Source organism: Juglans regia, chromosome 9 (genome assembly GCF_001411555.2).
Source record: "Juglans regia cultivar Chandler chromosome 9, Walnut 2.0, whole genome shotgun sequence".
Taxonomy (NCBI): domain Eukaryota; kingdom Viridiplantae; phylum Streptophyta; class Magnoliopsida; order Fagales; family Juglandaceae; genus Juglans; species Juglans regia.
The window spans coordinates 23,674,632-23,691,198 of NC_049909.1; the positions used below are offsets into that span (position 1 = coordinate 23,674,632).

The following is a 16,567-nucleotide window of genomic DNA, read 5'->3' on the forward strand; positions in this document are numbered from 1 at the left end:
AAGAAAAAACTTAGATTTTGATAGAAATAATATTGTTCCGGGACAGTTGCGTGATCTCTTGCGCATGGACTTTTTGGAATTGCCTTACATTCGTAAATAAAGTGATGTTACATGGGATGGGGCTTTCTTGTGCATATGTTATTTTCTTGTGACTTGATTGTTACTACGGTATTCTTCCACCATAAGTAAGGGTTACTAATAAATTTGGAGAGGGGTCACTCTTGGACATGTGACCACCGACCCTTTAAAAAAAAAATGCATCATATCCAGGATTCCAAGTTATAACCATGTTGGGTTATTGCAATTATATTGACTACTCTAGGAGCTTAGAGAGGAAAAAAAGGAGTATTATTGGCTTACATGTACTTGTAGGCTGATCAGGATTATCACCACAAGAAAACAGGAGTAAAATCAAGCAATTCATTTCATTGGCATTGGCATATCAAGTATAAACTTCTCTGTAAATGTCCAATTAGAAAATGAACCGAAATATTCAGTAACTTATTTGATGGGGATCCTAGAAGGACATCCCTATAATGTTTCACACTAGTAATCAACCTGAACCTCACATACAAGCTGAGATAAACAAATAACAAATCCCAACAATGGAAAAAAAAAAACCAAATCCCACAAGCAATATGAAAAGAACCGGCAACTTTGCCAGGCATTACAGCAGCCAAAAAAAAAAAATATCAGCACTCTATTTTCTTCTAAAACACAAAACCGATGGTGCGCCTCATCAGAGATGCATGATACATTAATTGGAACCAACCTTCCTGAGTATTTATCCCTCAATCTGATTTTACACCTCAACCAAATTCCTTGAAAGGAACCTAAGCTCTGAAGAGAGAAGAAAGAAGAAAGAAATCCCAAACCTTACACAAATACCTTGTAACTGCTCTCTCTCGAATAAGTGTACTTCAAATCCAGGAACCTCACTAGCTAGCTTTATACGATCAACTTCCTTGTAAGCTAAATTATCTTTGTAGTGAAATTTATGAAATTCAGAATCCTTCACCTGTTTCACCAGTATCTCTTAGCCTACAGTTACAATGCGATATCCACATAACAAATCTCCTATGCAGCAATTCCTGAAGCAAGGGATAAGTTATCAATGACTCTGAATATTTCTACGTATGTATATAAGCAAAAAAGAGCTCAAAACCAAGTGCCAACAGTCAAACGATTGCATAGTGATGAAAACTAATCTTCTCGTATACTTTTGAATGATTTTAAAAATTCAATTACATACTTTTTAACTAATCAACAACTGGGCAATATATGGCCCTAGATCAGCAAATGCTTGCAGCATGTGGATATAGCATGCACAACTGTAAGTACCAAGAACATACTGTTAGGTAACCCACTTATAATAGTTAGTTTTTTCAAAGCCTGTCATCATGCATGTAATGCTTATATCCTGAGATACTGGCATATAAAGAAGTTGTTATTTAACTTCTGGGAGTTTTTGCTAGATTCCAGTTATGCCCCTGCAGTCGCTGTAAATTCAACTCTATAAATCAGACCTTGCTGTAAATATAAATATGAGATGAGTTGGCCTGATTTGAGGAAAAGACACACGAGCATATGGTAAGTCAGCCTAGTGGTTAGTATCATGAGCAATTGCAATGAGACCCGTTTTTGCTAATCTTGGGTTTAAACCACCCTAGATTTCTATATTGAGTTATGCCTCACATTGACCAATATTTAGCACAGAAGTAAATGTAACAGTATACTATTGCTAGAACAAATCTTTATTCAACTTCTAGCAAAAGAAATTCATCTTCTGAAGTCAGCAAGTTTAATTTAAAGTCAAGATTATAGGTTTTCTACTTCTGCTTCATTGTGCTTTTGTTATAAACCAAACTAAGTGGGGAGATGTTGACCAAAGATCATTTGATGAAGACAAAATTTTACCTCTATTCGGTTGTCTACTTGTGACATTGTAACTTCCAATATAACCCTCAGGACTTTGGCTGGTAACATCTGAAGATATATTGCCAAGCCCATAACCAAATGATCCAGAAATGTCCAGCTCAGGAGTTGCAGACCGCCGAGTTGAATCACCATAAATTGAACCACTATGATACAAATCACCATAGGACCCCTCATAGCCTGCAGTTGATGCAGCAAATGATAATGATGATTGTGCTACACTTGAGCTACTGTTTCTTCGATACACTCCCCCTCCCAACCCAAAGCCACTGTCTCCATTGCCAAACCCAATACTCCCGCTATTATAACCGGGAGGACTCCCTCCACCTTGGGTTGAAACAGGAGAAGGGCCCCAATTTGCACTGCTATTTCCAAAATCCCCAAAAGCCCCACTTCCAGAATCCAAGTAAGTAACAGGGCTGGAAAGGTTCGCAACATTGTTAAGATCCCCGCTTCCCCATACATTCCGATTGGTTGAGCTTGAAAGAGAACCACCTCTACCATTACCCCCACTATACCCAATAGGAGTACTATACCTGTTTGAACTACCACTATAATAAGGACTCAACATCCGTGCATATCCAAGACTATTGCCAAAGTTGGAACTGCCAACGAAACTTGGGCTCAGCCCTAGCTCCAAATTCAAACCCATTCCATAACCAGTTGTACCAAATGGGGAAAACCCACCTCGACTACTTGCAACTTGATTAAACCTTCCATCCATCCTGACTCCGTAACCTCCAACTGGGCTCACATTATAATAACTGTTAAGGAAACTATTCGCCCTACTCAAACCATAGTTATATCCTATAAGAGGGCTCCGGCTGGGCCCTGGGGACAGCTCTTTGGGGACTGCCCTCTTGACCTCAACCATCTTACCATTCAGTTCATGAAACTGTTTATGCAGCACTCTATCCACTGCATCCTCAGAATCATAAGTGATGAAGCCAAAGCCTCTTGGCCTCTGGGTGTTGTGATCATACATAACTACAACATCGGTAATTGTACCAAACTGATCAAAGTATCTCTTAAAGTAGCTCTCTGTGACAGTGGATGCTAAACCTCCAACAAAAATCTTTTTGGTACGTCCAGGACCTGGAAAACCAAGAAAACTACCAGTGTTTCTATTTAAAATGTGCTGGCCATCCTTAGGAACAGCCTTCTTTGCTTCAACCTGAAAATCAAAATTGAGAGAACCAGTAACTAAATTAACAGTTGCATGTCATTTTTCGGTTTCACATTGACAAGGGGGGCAAAGTGTATTGAATCAGATTACAAGAATTCAAGGCTACAGAAAATCTCAAACTCTTTCATATGTCGCTGGAGGGAGGGAGGGAGTGGGAAGGGGCAACAACAAATTAATCCAACCTGCAATTTGGTATGAAAAATATCTATGCACAATCTAATTGGGAATGGTCCTAGAAATCAAGGAGTGAACATCCTCTAGCAACAAAAAAGATAACTAACAGAATGCTAATTAAATTCATGAAGCAAAAGGCATGTGTTAGCAAAGAAACCACTTACTGTGCGGCCATCAATCATGTGCTTATCCATGATGACGCTTTCTGCAACAGCAGGATCCGCAAAGATAATGAAACCAAAGCCGCGAGCACGACCGGTGGCACGATCTCTCATGATCACTGCCTCAACCACCTCCCCATATTTGCTAAAATAATCTTTGAGATGTTCTTCATCTGTGTCCCAAGAAATCCCACCAATGAAGAGTTTTCCAAGATCTGATTCCATCTTTTCTAAAAAAAACGTAATCCATTGGCTCATATATCACTACTCAAATAATTAAACAACTCAAAGAAAAGCACCCGAATTAATTCTAATTCAACAATCCACCAAATTTCATAATTCACAATTAATCTATAACTTTCGGCATCACAACCCATCTAAAATCCTAAACTTATGTAAATTGGTAGAAGTCTTCCAATTTCACACAACCGAGAAGATTGAATCTTTCTGAACCAAACATCATGATCAAAATGTGGAAACATAAATCAAGCAACAAAATCCATACCTTTAGTGGGAATTCAGATAGGATTGGGTTGGTGCTCCGATCAAAACACGAAGTGGGTACTATAACAATTGATTTAATACCATCGGAACCTTGGTAAACCAATCAGAACACACCCAGAATTCCTAACGACCCAAAAATTAAAATTAAGCACAGAATGACAAAAATTCCGGTGGATCAAAGATACAGATTAAAAAAAGGATCCAATTTTCCTAAAGAGATCAAGGAAATGGGAGAAAGAGAGCGTTTTACCATATGCGGAGGAAACGGATGAGGAAATGAGAGAAAACTAAGATCTAAGAAGAGGACTAATGGTAATGGAAACAGAGGATGTGCTCCTCTATATATATATATCTCTCTCTCTAGTCTCTACCTATCTTTTTTTTTTTTTTTTATATATATTTTCGCTGGTTATTGCGCATCCCTTAACTAAATCAAAAGAAATGAAATTTGTTGCTGAGGATTGGGCTGCAAAATTTATAGAGAGAGAGAGAGAGTGGCAAAATCATCTGGTGTAAGAATATTTGGAGGACCAAGAGGGATGACAGGAGATGATATTTTTCCAAAAGAAAAAATAAATGAAATTTATATACTCGTTTTGTTTTTTGTTTTTCTTTTAAATCATTATGAGTTGTAACCATAGCCATATAGGCATTTCAGATGGTGTCGTTTGCTCGGAATGCAATGATAGAAGCCTACAACCATAGATTGGACCTCCATTTTTGGTCTTTGAATATTATCTTGGATTACTTTAGTAGAGGTGATGTATCACATGGGAAGTTGATTTTTATTACTCACAAACGCAAGACATTGATTCGAAAAGATGTACCATTTTAAAGAATTTGAGCTCTCTCGCTCTGAAACCAAGAGACTTTAAAAAACTCTCTGCATGCGTATGTAGAGTTTAAGGTTCAATTCAAGGTTAATGTTTATGTCTTTTCAGATTCATATTTCTTTCCTCCTTTAAGAAAATCAAAGTAACCTCGCCCTTTTAAGCATTTTCCTGTAGCACTTTTACATTCATGTGAATCCACAAATTAATATAGTTTTATATAATGTATTAAATTTATTTTATAATAAAAATAATTTTATAATTTACGTACTATATCAATTTATGAATTTATTTTTATGAGATTTTTTTATAGTTAAAACATTTATTTCATAGAGAAAACATTCCGAATAGGTTTGAGCTAAAGCTTAAGACTTTGTTTGTTTTCATAAAACATTTCATCTCATCTTATCTCATCTAATTATTATAATTTTTTCAACTTTCAATACAAAATAAAATAAATAATTCAACTTTTTCAAATTTTAAAACAAAAATAATATTAAAAAATATATTCTAACAATATTTTATTCAACGTTTTAACTTTAATCTCAATTCGTCTCATCTTATTTGCAAAAATAAACTAGCCCTAAATTAATGACATCATAAAAGTTTTATAAAGTTAATATTGCCGTTTGGTACAAGAAAGATTATACAAATATACGGCATTTGGTGCAAGTTTCACATGTAAAATGGTTGAATCCAAACTCTATTTGACGAATTCAAAATTCAAGGCCGGCATTGTGATATACGTCGATATCAAAACCAAGAAACGTAAGGAGTGGTCGGCCTTGTTTGTTTTCCAAAAACATCTCATCTCATCTTATCTCATCTCACCTCATCATTACAACTTTCTCAAATTCTCACGCAAAATAAAATAAACAATTCAATTTTTTCAAATCCCAAAACAACAATAATATTAAAAAATATATTTTAACAATATTTTATTCAACTTTTTAACTTTAATCTCAACTTATCTCATCTCTGAAAACAAACGGGTAACTACCTCCTTGTACGATTTCCCAAACCCTCCAAGGCAATAAGCCAACCAAACCTGCAAACTGGAATTATTACCATGAAAAAATAATTTATACACTATATTTTTCATAACAGTTTACATAATTATATTTTAAATGAAGGATATTTTTATAAAATATCTTATAAAAATAATATCATTTTATAAAAATATACTCATCTTATAATATTATTATAAAATATGTTATAAAATATGTTGTGTGTATATCATTATTCACACGTGACACAATCTTGATTATAAAAATTTAGGGATGTTCACATTGCAATTTTTAGTATTATAAAGATATAATATATTAGATTTAATTTTAATGTGCAAAGTGTAAAACATCTGTCAGAGGAGACATATCATTTTTTTTTCTAAAAATTAAAAGAGAGATGCTACTCATCATCTCATACATAACACATACTTTACATATTTTAAAATTATTCGTTATTTTATTTTATTCTTATTAAACTAATTTATTATTTATTCAAATCTTTTTAAAATCCTGCATATGACTGTTCTCACCTTCTTTGTTCTCTCTCATTTCTCTTAAATTTATTAGGAAAAACTAGAATTGAATTATTTTCATATTTGATGGGTGTAGCTCTTACAGTCTTCTCTTCTTTATTGTCTAGTTATTTGGCTACATTAAGAAGATTCTTGATCTAACAACTCTTTGTTTTTGTTTTATTCTAATTTAGTTTAACATTCTACTGATTCTAAAGAATGGAAACAAAAATACTTCAGACCACTAACTTTATCAAGAATATAATACAAATAATTAAATTTACTTATTCTAATCGATTTAAACTTTTAAGATAAATAGTAATTTTACATAATATCAAAGTAAAAGTATTAAATGCAAACACCGACTTGAGTGACTTAAAATGCATAAATAAGATATCATCCAAAACAAATAAAAAATTGCGAAACGGACTCCTTTTTTTTTACCCGATTGAGTTTTTTAATTTTTTTTAAGTGTTTTTTTACATAATAATTAAGAAAATATTGTTTAATAATATTGTAATTTTTTTTTAAAAAAATTAAGTAATAAAAAAATGATGTGAAAAAAAAGCCAAAAAATATTTTTTTAAAAAAAAGAAAAAAATTCATAATATTTTAAACAATATTTTCTTAATCATAAAAAAAAAAAAAAACTAAAAAAAAATTAAAAAACCCAATGGGGCGAAAAAAAGGGAGCCCCTCCCTAGCATCACTCGAAAATAGCTACAAGTAAACTGAAGATGGAGGTAATATTCTATGAGAAATTCTATTTACAGTCCTGAAGTGGGACTGCATGTGCAGGCACATGCTTAAATGAGAGAAAACATTATTTTAGGAGGGATAATTTTATAAAATTTTAAAGTTAAAATAACCTAGACCTGCACATGCAGTCCCCAAGTGGGGACTGTACCTAGCATATTCTATTGAGGTAGCCAAAAGTTAGCTTTGCATCCTCTGTCCATTAAGTAGTATTTAAAGTTAATAAACTTTTATACGCATATTAGCTCATGTAAATCTCATTACCACGTCTTGGACCAGTGAATTTTGTAGTACTTACTTTGGTTTTGTCGACTATTCATGGAGAGAAAAGGCTGTTTATGAGGTAATCTCTAGTCTTGCCTGGAAAAGAAACTTTAAATAATTGCAAGAATGAATGGAGTTTAGGAAAATCTACACAAGTATATTACTAAGAAATTGTCACAATACCACTATCCTTTCAGGCAAAACAATAAAGGCATAAAGGACTAGACCAAGAAAAGCACAGCCAGCCAAGCTGAGAGCTAGCTAGCTAGCTAACAGAGGTCCCAACCATTAATGCTTATTAATTAGTGTATTTATTCCTGTGGATGAGGAAACCTCACCCTGTAATTCAGGTTGGCTTCTGATTTTGAGTGTAACTGTGATTGACTTTGTTTGAATGCAATTTTATGTTTTAACGTCGTCAAGAAATAGAAATTTCTTCTATAAACTTTGCCTTCTATAGCTTTTTCCAGATGGTCAGGAAGACAGTACCAGAAAGAAGCAGCTAGGCGTCATTAAAGGCGCAATTTTTACGTTTCATGTAGATGTAGATGGTGATATCCGAGTTGCAGAATAGCTGCCATTGGCAAAAGGGCTGTTTTTTTTTTTCTTTACGATCCCTGATGTAAGAGGGCAAACAGAAAGGAGCTCAAGGGTCTGTGACTCTCTTAGTTTGTCACAAAAATACGTTACCACCTCAGAAGTTAGAACACTGTTATTGGTGAAAATTAATTTTGAATTAAAAATCAGTTTTTTATTTATTTTTATTGGCTGATTGGCTCACGAATTGCTTAATGGAATAAATTCCTGCCAGTGTGTGCAATTCTCTACAGCTTTGCTTCAATGTAGTCAGCAGATAACCAAAAGTATCAGCTGAAATAAGAACTAGAGAATCTCCCTCTCTTGGACTAAGTTTGCGGCCTTCTCGCTCACCATGTATTTGATAAACGGAGAAGAAAAAGAAACCAATTCCAAGAACTAGAGCTATGCAGGTTTCCCAGCTATCAAAACCAAAGTTTTATGTCATGTAGTCTTGTATATGGTCGTTTGTGACGAACTTTAGAATCATGACATTAAGCAGACAACCTTTGAATTGGCAACGCCATCATTAAAGAGAAATATTGAAGAGTGTTTTTGGGATCTACTGGACTAATTACAAAGTTGACTTTGTTGATAACTGTTGTTGTTTGCTATGTTCTCAGAGACTCGGACCATTTCAGAAAAAATAAAACAGCTGTTGTTGTTTGATCAGTACTTGGACATTCTGGGTCACTAAAATTACACATGATGCCTGGTTTGCTTATGGAATGGAAAAACATGTTTTTAGATCTCTTTCTTTGTTATTCTTTGCTGCATAATTATGTTGGAAAACTGTCAAGAATCCTCCCATACAAAGTCTAGTCCTAGTTTGGGGAACCAACAATACCGCTAGCTATACAATTCAACATGACATCTGACCCGCTAAATTCTACAGCATGCACTACACATTTCTGCAATGAATCTTGACACACACTCCATCAGTTCCAATTTGAGCCAAACCCTGCAGATTGCTGGCAAAATCAGCAGATTATTATAAAAACAAGTTACTAATAATATCTATTGATATGGATCATAGGATGAACAGATCGACTAACAAACCGGCAATGAATCAGCAGAGAGATGATTTACTTGTTAATGAAGTGTCTGACTGAACAAAACAAGTTTCTCTGGAAAAAACTTCTGGTATCAAGACCGTATTTCCACTCTTACCACACCATTGGCATATTATTTTCTTTACTTTCTTCTTAATCCACCCAGTCGATCTGCAACCAAGAAATAATTGAGTTGATTATATGCTTTACGTCCACGATACTTTCACAAAGGCATTCTTAGTGATCACGATTTTTGTTTAATAATCATTCAACTGCACATTACTTGCTCGCTAATCATATTCGATTATGGAATACAAAATTGAGACTTTGATAGCATATTCTGTTTGGCAAGCACTCCCTGATCTTCACATTATAAAGGCCATACATAGATCTGCATCGACAGTCTGCCCTTGCCAGGCAGGAAATTATCAATTCTTTCCCCAACAACTTTGGGCGTGACAGCAAAGCCAAGGCCACCGCCACTTCTCCCTTTTCATTGTTAACCTTTGCCTTACGCCAATAGCCGCTTTTGACATGACATGTCAAAGGCCATTTGCTAATTGTCAAGGTCATGATCTCTAGGCCCCCATGTACCGTTACAGCCCAATCCTACCCTTTGTCTTCACTTTCTTTTTATTATAATCTTCCTTTTTCCTTCTTTTACTTCAAATAATACGATTCAAATCTCAAATCGCTTCTGCTACCACATGTCACATCTCTATTGAGAAAACAAGTTGGTACCGTTTGAAAAGGTAAAATCTGGTTGTAAGCGGATTTGCGTGCCAATATTCACATTAATGCTGAGGTGGAAATGTAGATTTTAATGAAAGAGTTATTCTACACGTAACCCTCACACTCTACACACCATTTAAAAATATATATGATTTTACTCTTTTATCCTCATATTTCATATTTCATATTTCATGAAACACGAGGGTAAAATAATAAATTCATATACTTTTAAGTGGTGTGCAGGAGTGTGAGGCTTATGTATATAATTTTTCTTAATGAAATTGTATCTTTTTTTTTTCTTTTTAATTAATATCTGTCAAAATAGTTCGCGTCAATATTAGTGCACAGATTAGTTTACAAATCTGCTTGTACGTAAAAGAGCGCATTTTAAAAAGGGTTAGCTAGCGACAACAAATTTAGAATGCACAAGCTTTTTATTTATTCATGCTTCAAATTCCAATTTACATAAGAACACCATCCCTAATAAAACACAAACACTTTTGCTCCGATTCAAATTTCTATTTTCTATCCTAATTTCAAACTTTTATCCAATTCCTCCATTTAAAAAGCGAAAGAAAATGAACATAATTTCAAAGCCTTAAGCCACCCCAATCATCATAAACAAACATATACATGTTAAAAACAATAATTAAGATTAGACAAGTACAAATTCGACCATATACATGCATGACAGCATGATTTGCCTCCATCAAGAAAATGATTCATCATTTTCATCGTTATCAAGTTCATCAAAGAATGGGTCCTTGAGGAGCTCGGCTGCATTGGGTCTTGCCCTTGGTTGTGCAAGGCACTTCTCTATGAATGCCCTCGCCTCCGGATCCTTCACCTTGCTCAACGCCTGAGGTCTCACCCCGGACGACACTTTCTTGTATATTTTGGCAATATTGTCACACTCACTGTAGGGAATTTCCAAAGTCACCATCTCTAAAATGCACATTCCAAACGAGTATATGTCGACCATTTCCGTGTAATCCTCCTCGTAGAGCTCCGGCGCCATGAATTCCGGCGTCCCCAGCACTGAATGCGCCGAATGGCTCTTCCCCACTATTGCAGCCAAACCCAAATCACCAATCTTTACCTTTTAAAAACCCAATAACCCAAAAATAAAAATAATTAATTATTTAATTTGTAAGTTCCAAAAAATGGATCAAAATTAATAAGCGAGTGTGAGTACCTGACCGACGTTCCCATTAACAAAAACATTGCTACAATTGAGATCTCTGTGAATGACACAAGGTTCATGGGTATGCAAATAGTCCAAACCCTTCAAAATCTGCCTCGACCACTTCTTCAACGCCTTCATCGATACATGCCTATGTTTCTTCCTGTACTCCCTCAGATTCCCACTGGTACACACCTCGGTGATGAAGTTCAACGTGTTTTTCTCCTCGTCCCGCCACACATTGTACAAGGCAATGATGTTCTTGTTCGTTAAGGATCTTAGCAACCGGACCTCCGAATAAAGCCTGTCAATCATGGCGGGATCATCTGTGAAGTTTCCTAGTTTGACTTGGTTCCATGCTACTTCTATTCCTTCTTCTTGATCAAACGCGCGGTAGACTTTTTTCACTGCCCCAGACCCAAGTAGCTCGCTGTACCGGCCGTATCGGCCCGTTGGATCAATCTCCACGAACGGCTCCGAATCTTTGTCAGATGGATCCGGGTTCACCCTAGGCATCTTCAAAGAAAACATACAGAAATATTTAAAATGTACCGGAACCCAGTACTACTAAAATCAATTTGAATATGAAGGACAATTCTCAAACTGTTAAACCCACTAAACTCTAAACATAAATTGGAGAAAAAAAAAATCATTGAGCTCTAACTATGATGGAAATCTCACACCAAATCCAAATGAGACCCAGAACAGCAACTTGTATTATAAGCCAAAACAAAGTTTCAATCTTTTCTGAAAAGAAAAATATGGGTTTGAAGCGTTTGATTGATATGTGCAAGAACGCATAACAAAAAGCAAGGAAGCAAATCATTACAGAGCCCAGGACCTCTTACCATAAAACACCAAAGTTTATGTCGTTTAAGTTCAACAGATTTGCTTCAGTCTCTTATCTAACAAAATAGGTACAAGATCAATCAGAGAAATATATATATATGAAGAATAAACTCTGAGAAAAGGTAGGAGCACAGCCAACAAAGCTCGAAATATGGAAGAACATGAGGGTCCTGCAGAAGAGTATTTATAGGAACCAAGGGGAACACAAGGTTAGGAAACGCTAACCATGGTTAATTACAGGATTAATGGGTATTTAATTATCGGATAAGGTACGTAATTGAAACGTCTCAGGATTTTGATTTAACTATGTTCTCTTGCATTCGGCAGTCAAAAAGCCGTTAAGAGAACAATTTGATATTGAAGTGTTGTGAAGAATGGTTGGGTCGATATATATGGGGAGTGAGCCTGATTTACCATTTCTGTACCACAATTAACCGAGTTTTTAGGGATTTATTGTCGTTCTGAGCGTTGTTTCCTTGTGTAAGTTGGAAACCAAAAGGTCAACTTTGGAACCTTGGAATCAGCTATCTCGACCGTCAAATTTCACTTTGGTGGGTTCCATAACCTGGATGGCCTCGCTGGAGCATTAGAGCTTTTCCAACGTTAATAACAAGCGGATTCAGTCTATGTCGCCACTATTTCTAACATATATTTTATATTAAAAACATACGCAATCAATCACATCAATTAAATACATAAAAATAGTGATAGATTTATTATTTTATTATTATTCATCTATTATTTAAGAGTATTTTAATTTTTTTTTATCATTTTTTTGAAGTATTTTTTTAACATATTTAATTATTAAAAAAAAATATAACTTTATTAATATACATTTTCTTCATTATTAAATAAAATTAAAAAATTAAAAAAAAATAATAATAAATAGATAGTAGTAGTATTCATATATAAATAGTACACAAAAACCAGTGCTTATTACATTTTTGTAAAACAAATTAAAGTTTTCTTGAAATGTCCTTTCATTCATTTATTAATTGTTTTCCTTTTTCCCTTCACAATGGGACCAAACTTTTATGGTTGATTTCCGTTGAAAATAATTGCGCTCACATGGATGTGAATAATATCCCAGCTAGCTAGCTAAAGCCTAAAACCCAACAAGATTTCTTGATTTTAAAGATAAAATAAAATAAAATCATCCAACCTGAACCTGTGTAGGTCGATCGTAGGTTTGCCTTCTCTTGTGATCTTAGGCTTTTGCATGGAATAAAGAACACACGAAGGAGCTTGTGATGCATGGAATAAAGAACACACGAAGGAGCTTGTGATTAGCCCCTAATATTGGCCATTGCCTCTCCTGAGAGGGAATACTATAAGTGTTAGGAGACCTGTGATGCGTTTGAAAACATCGCTGATTCCATGCATTTTCTTCATCTTTTGTGCTTAAAATATCATTAATGTTCAAAGCAATTTTGTTTGAAAAAAAAATCAAACACTAAAATCCCTTCTTTTTTTCATAAATTATATATAGAGTAATGTTAGATACAGTTTAAGAGTGTTCAAAATCTCGCATAATCATTTTAAAAAAAATAAAATCTACTGTTAAAAAAATAATTTTTTTTACATAAATATTATATATACTATCACAAGATCATATGTTTTTAGATATTTTACACAAATCAGAAGTAATGGTAGCAATAAAGAAAAAAGAATAGTGAAATCAACTTTATTACATTGGTCGAAAGTTCAAAGACAAACTATGACACATTTTTTTTCCCGTGAAGTTTAATCATGAGATATGAATTGCGTGACTAACAACATTAATATATTTCAAATTGGCCATCTTAATTACTAGATAGGTAGTTCCAATTTGATGACCCCAAACATCGAACGAACCAGTTCATCACATTCAACTTAATTTTACTAGCATTAATATAGGAAAGTACGTGTTCACATCAATTGAATCCAGACTGAAACCATCAGATTGTTTTAGCTGCTAGTTAACTTTATCAACTCAGATTCTTCGATGTAATATCACATGAAATACGTTTGAGAAGATTTTTCTTGGCAGACTTGGTTCATTCAATTGAATGGAACCACCGAATTTGACAAGGTCCTGGGCATGCAGCAACTAGAGCTCAAAGCTGCATGGACGTACGTGATCTTTAATTCCATTTCCGATGCCAAAATGGACTAGCTTCAACAAAGAATAGTAAATAAGCAAAATATATACGAGTTGGCTGCGTCAACTTAGCCAGTTCTAATAGTTAAGAATCATCAGAGAAAGAAGTAAAATAAAAAGTATAATAATTAATCACACACGACAGAAGATTTACATATATATATTAACAACGTGCATTACATTTACGGAATTGTAGAAGATTTTATTTATATATGAAAAATCAAAGATACACTGTGACGGCCGTATAAGTATTTAATATAATATATGTTTTTTTTTTTTTTTTTAAAAAAGATGACGCTCTAATTTTATTGATGCTCTTACTTATGGCGGATGATTTTATACAACATATAATAAATCCTAATTAGTAGGTCGAGTAGTGGCGAGACCCAAAAAAGGATTAAGCCTTCATTTCATGGCCCAAGTCTCCTTAAAAACTCACCAGAAAATTATAACGAGTTATTGTCAAATTGAATCATCAAACTGAATTGCTCATAAATAGAATCATGCTCTACACAAAAATGGCCAATACTTGGCCACCAATTTGGTTTTCTGTCGTTTATAGACGAGATTATATTATGAAGATATTCCTTAATAATGTGTAATTTTTCTAAGGTACCAAGGCATTTGTACGTGCTCTCCCTCACTGTTCCATGGCTTGATTAGCATTGATGCACCCAGACCAAATCCTCTCAGATTCGGAGCCTTAATTTGGAACCTCATGCTTAGCCCATATGAAATGTAGCAAAACGCCCACTTGATGATTGATGTCTCGCCCAAAGGGTGGGTACGTATCAAAGTCTTGCAGTGAGGCACCCCTTCCAAGTTCCAAGGCAACATTCATAGCTATATCCTTCTCCTTTGGAGATGAAGGGAAGACTTCAATTCTTGCAAGAAAACTCATTCATACACAGCTTGTATATCCAGGCCTCGGCAGTCACGATGGCCTCGGTTTTTCGTTTATGGGGTGGGGGGCACCAAGCCCAATTTCCATAGGCCTCACATAAAGCAAGTAGATCTTCATGTTATAGTTAATTTGATCTAATCGATCAACTTGTAATAATTTATTCAAACTCGTTGTGACTTAATCTTTAATATCTAGATTTTCATGAATGGCTATACATGATGTGATATGTTTATAATATCGTATTAACACCTTATTATCGTCCAACTCTATCCTTATATAATTAAGTAGGATCAAATGTTCCAATCTCGGATGAAATAATGTGCCGTAGAAGCTGATCCCCCAAAGAGAAAAGTGAAAACGACCTGCAGCAGCTGATCCTGTCAAATCCCAGCAGCCGCAACAGCCAAAGGGCAACAATTTTAAAATATAAATAAATAAACTCACGATTTGATGTTGATTGTAAGTTTATTATTATAAAATAAATGTAACCTATGCCATTCCATGAATTTAGTAACTTAATTCTCTGAGAATATCTTACTCGTAACGCGGCTGCCCCCATCAGAATGAACAGTGTCGTCGTCTACCCATAGGCGCAGACTACTGCCATTTGCATCTACACGGGCGCATCAGGTGGGGGGGCTATATGGTTTGTCTGAAACCCCTGTGGGTATTCTTTGCTAGGAACCCAAACTCTGCTAGTTCTTATCTATACTCATCCGAACCGTACGTACCATCTGGTAATTATGATAGGCCAACGACCTGTGATGGATGTGGTGTGCCACCTGAATACCATCCATCTTTACTATCCTCAGTAGATCTAGGTGCTCTGTCTCTTTGATAGCTTTTCACCTTTGCACTTTGCAGGCTGGTTATCAGAAGGCATATATAGCTCGTCTTTTTTATTACCATGATTACAGTATAAGCAACTAGATATGCTGTTTAAGAAGAGTAGTTTGTGACATTATGGGTACTTTTTCAGCAATTTGCAGAAGAAATTAGTATTGGAACTGTGACGAATGACAGAGTATTCTTAAGAATTCAATGCACCATTGGCTATTGAACCCACTTTTTTTTTTTTTTTTTGTTTAGTGGGTATTGAATCTCAATTATAAATGTGCACTTGAATGGTCGTTCAGCTGTTGATGAGATGTACATGAATTTTCACCAAAAAAAATACCACATTTATGTATATGTCAAATGGTCCTGGATATGCATCAGTATATTTATTTTGTCTTTTAACTTTTATTGCACTATTTTTTTTTTTATACATTTGGAGAGGGAGTTTCAAATCCAACATCTTTATTTTTTAGGTTGAGGGTTTATGTCAATCAGACTACAGACCTTTTACGCACCCATATTTCTTGTTTTTTGGCCTTTGAATAATAACACTTCAGATTCTTGTCCAAAATAGTTAAAAGCACATAATTGAATTGAATGGAGGTAAGATGGATGGTGAGGTGAGGGAATTATTTGGTCCATAAAGCAGCATAAAATAAATTATCACAATTATTAAGGCAGGACTCAGGAGATAGGGCCTCTCTGCCTCTCTGGTTTTACCATGAATCTTTGAAATTCATTTCATGCTCAAAAACTTTTGGTTGTGTTGTCTTGTTAAACAGAAAGTCACAACTTCTGAAAAGGAGTCACAACTCTCAAGCTGTTTGCTTTCTTGCTTGGACCTAACAAGGATAGATTAAAGCAAATGTTGAGTGATTGGCTCTAAACTGAGTTTTATGGCTGCTAGTTTACTGATGAACCAGAAAAAAAAAGGGAAGAAAAAAGGAAAAAAGAAAAAAAGAAAA

The 16,567-nt window shown here is 34.8% G+C and overlaps 2 protein-coding genes across 6 annotated transcripts; both read right to left on the bottom strand.

Annotated features, from left to right (window-relative positions):
- Positions 1 to 442: 442 nt before the first annotated feature.
- LOC108994243 (heterogeneous nuclear ribonucleoprotein 1-like) lies at positions 443 to 4,512 on the bottom strand. 5 transcript variants are annotated; one of them, XM_018969383.2, is made up of 5 exons: positions 4,211 to 4,512; positions 3,962 to 4,083; positions 3,460 to 3,686; positions 1,918 to 3,109; positions 443 to 1,091 (listed from the first exon to the last, which is right to left on the bottom strand). In XM_018969383.2, the coding sequence occupies exons 3-5, from the start codon at positions 3,679 to 3,681 to the stop codon at positions 1,078 to 1,080; spliced, it is 1,428 nt and encodes a 475-aa protein (XP_018824928.1). In that variant the 5' UTR covers positions 3,682 to 3,686; positions 3,962 to 4,083; positions 4,211 to 4,512; the 3' UTR covers positions 443 to 1,077. The 5 variants fall into 5 exon arrangements, with proteins under 5 accessions (XP_018824928.1, XP_035550006.1, XP_018824932.1 ...); XM_035694113.1 differs by having other exon boundaries at positions 3,460 to 3,629; positions 4,211 to 4,511; XM_018969387.2 differs by having other exon boundaries at positions 3,460 to 3,681; positions 3,962 to 4,512.
- Positions 4,513 to 10,274: 5,762 nt separating this feature from the next.
- On the bottom strand, positions 10,275 to 12,052 carry LOC108994268 (probable serine/threonine-protein kinase WNK11). The gene is made up of 3 exons (XM_018969408.2): positions 11,721 to 12,052; positions 10,885 to 11,388; positions 10,275 to 10,788 (listed from the first exon to the last, which is right to left on the bottom strand). The coding sequence occupies exons 1-3, from the start codon at positions 11,721 to 11,723 to the stop codon at positions 10,399 to 10,401; spliced, it is 897 nt and encodes a 298-aa protein (XP_018824953.1). The 5' UTR covers positions 11,724 to 12,052; the 3' UTR covers positions 10,275 to 10,398.
- Positions 12,053 to 16,567: the final 4,515 nt, after the last annotated feature.

Bases quoted from the DNA above. Each gene is read 5' to 3' on its own strand.
- LOC108994268 (XM_018969408.2), bottom strand. The intron at 10,789-10,884 runs GTACTCACACTC...GGTTTTTAAAAG, and splicing joins TTAATGGGAACGTCGGTCAG to GTAAAGATTGGTGATTTGGG.
- LOC108994243 (XM_018969383.2), bottom strand. From the start codon at position 3,681: ATGGAATCAGATCTTGGAAAACTCTTCATTGGTGGGATTTCTTGGGAC. The intron at 3,110-3,459 runs GTAAGTGGTTTC...TTTGATTTTCAG, and splicing joins ACATGATTGATGGCCGCACA to GTTGAAGCAAAGAAGGCTGT.